Genomic DNA, 4,321 nt, shown 5'->3' with positions numbered 1-4,321 from the left:
CCATGATGATGGGTTAGAATTGTGATATATGTTTTATAGTATGTGGTTATGATATAGTCTTATGCTTTTGATTTATGATGTATGTTGTTAGTAGATTTTCCTTGCTGGGCATTAGGCTCACTCCTTTATTTTTTAGTGTGATGCAAGAAAGTGATTATAGAGGCGGAAGGATTCTTGGTAGCTTGGCTTGTGTGTTAAGGATGAATGGACTAAGTGGACTGCGTGTCGATCGCGGATGACGTTTATTTAGTCTTTTGAATTATGTTTCTTTTGTAATTCCGCATTTAGTTTTTGAACAATTAATTTAAAGTTATGTTTTATGTTTTACAAACAATGGGTAGCCATGCCATATTACATTTTAAATTTATAATTTTATGTTATTGATTCAATAATTATTTTAGAGTTTTAATAAAGTTATGATTATTTCTTATGTTTTCTCCAAAAGTAGTAGCTAAGTCTAGTAGTTTTAATGGTCCAAGGTCTTAGAAATAGTTGTGTCATTACAAGCATTTAAAAGGAAATCATGATATTGTCAGTAATAAGCCTGTTAGGAATAAAAGCACTTTGATTATCAGCTATAACACACAATAAAAGAGGTTTGAGTCTATTAGCCATGACCTTGGAAATGAATTTGTAAATGACATTACAAAGTGAAATAGGACGTAAATCACCCATCACTTTTGGTTGTTGCTTCTTAGGAATCAAAACAATGTTGGTAACATTCAAAGTTTTCGGAAGGACACCATTGTGAAAGAAAGAACAAACAACCTCCACCACATCTCTGCCAACCGTGGTCCAAAAGGATTGATAAAAAGATGGGTTCAACCCATCAGGCCTAGGAGCCTTATCGGGATGCATCTGGAAGACTGCCTTCTTCACCTCCTCATCAGAAACTTCCTTCAACAACTCACAATTCTGGGCAGCAGAGATACAAGGCGAAATATGCTCCATAATCTTAGACCAATCCACAATAGAAGTTGTAAAGATCTTGTCAACATAATCAAGAATTAAGGTATCTAAACCTGTCTCCCAATCCACCACTCTACCTTCATCGTTCCTCAACCTAGAAATCTAATTAGTTCTTCTTCTCTTACTAGCCATAGCGTGAAAATACTTGCTATTATGATCCCCATATTGAAGCCAAATCTGTTTAGATCTTTGCCTCCAATAAACCTCTTATTGATGAAGTGTTTGAAAGAGCTGTTGATAGGCCTCTGTATAGTGAGACAGACCCTCCTTATCAGTCCTATTTTTGAACTTTTGTAAAACCACCTTGCAAGCTTTCAGTCTATCCTTAAACCTTCCAGTAACCTCACGACCCCAATGAGAAAGAGGAGCAATACACAGTTGCAACTTACCTCCAAAATCTAACTGCCCTCGTTTTTCCCAATTGTCCTGGACAAGCTGATAACACAAAGGTTCAGATAACCAAGCATTTTCGAATCTGAAAGAATATTTCTTCCTTTGCTGACTTCGATAAATAGGCTCTAAGAAAATCGGACTGTGGTCTGATGAGGAAAAGTCCAGATTTGTAAGTCTAGCCAATGAAAACATGTCAATCCAATTATGAGACACCAAGGCTCTATCAATACGCACTTTAATCCACTGGTCTGTACCCCTACCTTTCTCCCAAGAAAATTGCTGGCCCCGAAGCTCTAAATTCATTAAGCCACACTCATGAACCATTTGTTGAAAACCAAGAATCAACCAACTAGGATATCTGGCCCCACCCATTTTATCATCTTGACTAAGGACGTTATTAAAATCCCCAATGATACACCAAGGGTCATCTATCCCTCTCCTCATAAAGTTTTTGAATAAGGTCCCAAGTAACTTTCCTTCTGTTTTGATTTGGCTCCCCATAGAAACCCATGAGTCTATAAGCACGATAACCTTGTAAACAGACCAAAGAATCAATATGATTTTTTGGAAAAGCTAAGAACAATAAGATCACCTCTCTCTTTCCACAACATAGCCAGACCTCTACTCCTACCTTCAGCATCAACAGAAAACACTCCTTCATAACCTAGCAGCCATCCAAGAAACTCAACTTTAGCTCTACTGTATAACGTTTCACACAAGAAAATAAATTTGGGCCTCTTATGAGATACAATCTCTTTAAGGAACCGAACAACCCGTGGGTTCCCAAGCCCACGACAGTTCCAACTGAGAGTAGTCATGACTTTTGGCGAGCCCTATTGCTAAGGCCCACCCCATAACCATTTAACACCATTCCACCCTCTGTAATCCCAATCCCCACATCAAAATCCATCCATGTTCTCCTTCTCCTTTTTGTCTTAGGCACACAAAGATGATTCATTGGGGCTCCAAAACTCCGATAATCAATTCTGGTGCCATCAACACACTTCCTTCCTTTCCCTGTATTGCTATCTGAATGAATACCTTCACTTTCAAAACTGACTCTCCTTATCACCTCATCCTCGTCCATTTGAGCTGCTTCGACATCTAAGTGCCCAATACCTGTGCGAATGGTCTGGTTGCGTTGTGCCCCTGAAGAGCTTCAACTATCAACTTCAGAAAGGAACTGACTGCTAGAACGTAGCCATTTTGCTCCTATCAACTGATTGTGTCTTCTTGGCTGTGCTCTCATCCAAGCACCATATGGCTTCTCTAAGTCCTCCACTGAAGAATCAAAAAGGAAGTCACATAACTTTTCAGAGTGCCCAATTATTCCACAAATAAAAAAAAGGTAGGTACCCTTTCATACTTAAAATTAACCCAGAAATTAGAGGAGCCCTCGTTCTTAATCTTCAACTTTCTCTTCAATGGTTTCTCAATATCAATGGACACTTAAATCCTCAAGAATTCCTTCCAAACCCCTACAAAGTTGGAAGCATTAGATTTCATGAAAAGCCCTATAGCATTCCCAATATCCTTTGCAACCCTTTCAGACATAAAACTAGGTTGAAGATCATGAATTTGGACCCAAAGATCCAATTTATTCAACTGAAAATCTCGTGGGTTTTCCCCTAATTTAAATCTCTCAAAGATTAAAGGCATCTGATTGAACATCGAAGGGCTACCATCAATGACCCGTTGAATATCAATTTCATGATAGAACTAAAACAAGTAGAAGTTGTAGCAGATTTCTTTAACAAACATACCCTTCCTCGGTTTCCATAAGGAAGCAAGCATATGTTGCATTCTGTCAAAATCAATAATCCTATTTGTTAAAAATCGTCCAACCAAACACCACTGAGTATCGATGCCTTCCTTCTCCGTACTAGCCTCATACGAAAGCCCTCCTAATTCTTCATCCTCCAAAGTAATCTGAGCACACCTTTCCTCCAACTCTTGTAGGGTCCCAGAGCTGGTCACCATTGGAGCCAAGGTCACAATAGTAAAAAGCAACACCACACCTTCTAGCTCCAATTATGGATTTTTTTTAGTGTTGATTTAGTGAAATATTCATCATTCGACTAGGTCTATTTGAATTTTTATAAGGGTATTTCTTTTCTTTGCTGCATGTTATAATATCATATTATAAATTCATTTTGATGGGTATAGTTGTAGGTTTTGTGAGATTATTGAGTTTTTGGAAAAGAATTTGCAATATTTCTTTGCATTTTGGTTGTTTTTTCATTGTATTTTTCTGGGTTCTTTACTCATTTTGGGGTTGTGAAGAACAACCAAAGAGGGAGAAAATGAATAGTCGGTAGGAAGAGAGAGAAAAGAAAAGAAATTCTTTTAGTTTTTTTATTGATATTAATTTGTTTTGGTTTTATTAAAATATATTTTATTTTTTTTATAATTTTAAAATCAATTTTATTTTTATAAAAAAAATTATAAGTGAGGCTAGTTATAATAAAACACTTGTCATTATAATTTTCTTAAATAATTTAATTCATTTAAAAATATAAAAAACAAACTAAAATCATTTAATTCATTAAAATGGAGGGCAATCTGGTCATTGTCAAAATTTTGTTGACCAAATTTGTGCAAAAGGTACTATTATTTTTACTCAGGTAGTCGTAGGTACCTGGCCGTTAAATGTCAGGTAAGTGACTACGTGACAACCTTTGATCGATCCAGATCATTTAATTTTTATTTATTATTTAAAAAATTAAATTGATTCTTAAAATATAAATAAAAATTATTTAAAATTCAATAAAAAATTATAAATTATTTAAAATTCATTTCATTATAAAATTAAAACTAAATAAAATCTTAAAATAAATTAAAAAACTTTAAAACAAAATATGACATTTGTTTTAGGGATATTTGCAGCAAAAATTCATAAGTAGTCTAAAAGGTTGCACTTAAGTCACTAAAATGTTGGACTATCATAGAGGGGTATCAT

At 35.4% G+C, this 4,321-nt stretch overlaps 1 protein-coding gene across 1 annotated transcript; it reads right to left on the bottom strand.

The window, feature by feature from the left end:
- Positions 1-1,176: 1,176 nt before the first annotated feature.
- LOC133792419 (uncharacterized) lies at positions 1,177-1,734 on the bottom strand. The gene has a single exon (XM_062230324.1). The coding sequence runs from the start codon at positions 1,732-1,734 to the stop codon at positions 1,177-1,179; it is 558 nt and encodes a 185-aa protein (XP_062086308.1).
- Between the last annotated feature and the right edge of the window lie 2,587 nt (positions 1,735-4,321).

The sequence above is a fragment of the Humulus lupulus genome, chromosome 7, assembly GCF_963169125.1.
Source record: "Humulus lupulus chromosome 7, drHumLupu1.1, whole genome shotgun sequence".
Taxonomy (NCBI): Eukaryota; Viridiplantae; Streptophyta; class Magnoliopsida; order Rosales; family Cannabaceae; genus Humulus; species Humulus lupulus.
Note: the sequence above shows the minus strand (reverse complement) of the source record. Positions and strands in the feature narration are given on the sequence as shown.

What these genes read in the sequence shown, in the direction of transcription:
- LOC133792419 (XM_062230324.1), bottom strand. Translation starts at nt 1,734, where the DNA reads ATGGGTGGGGCCAGATATCCTAGTTGGTTGATTCTTGGTTTTCAACAA.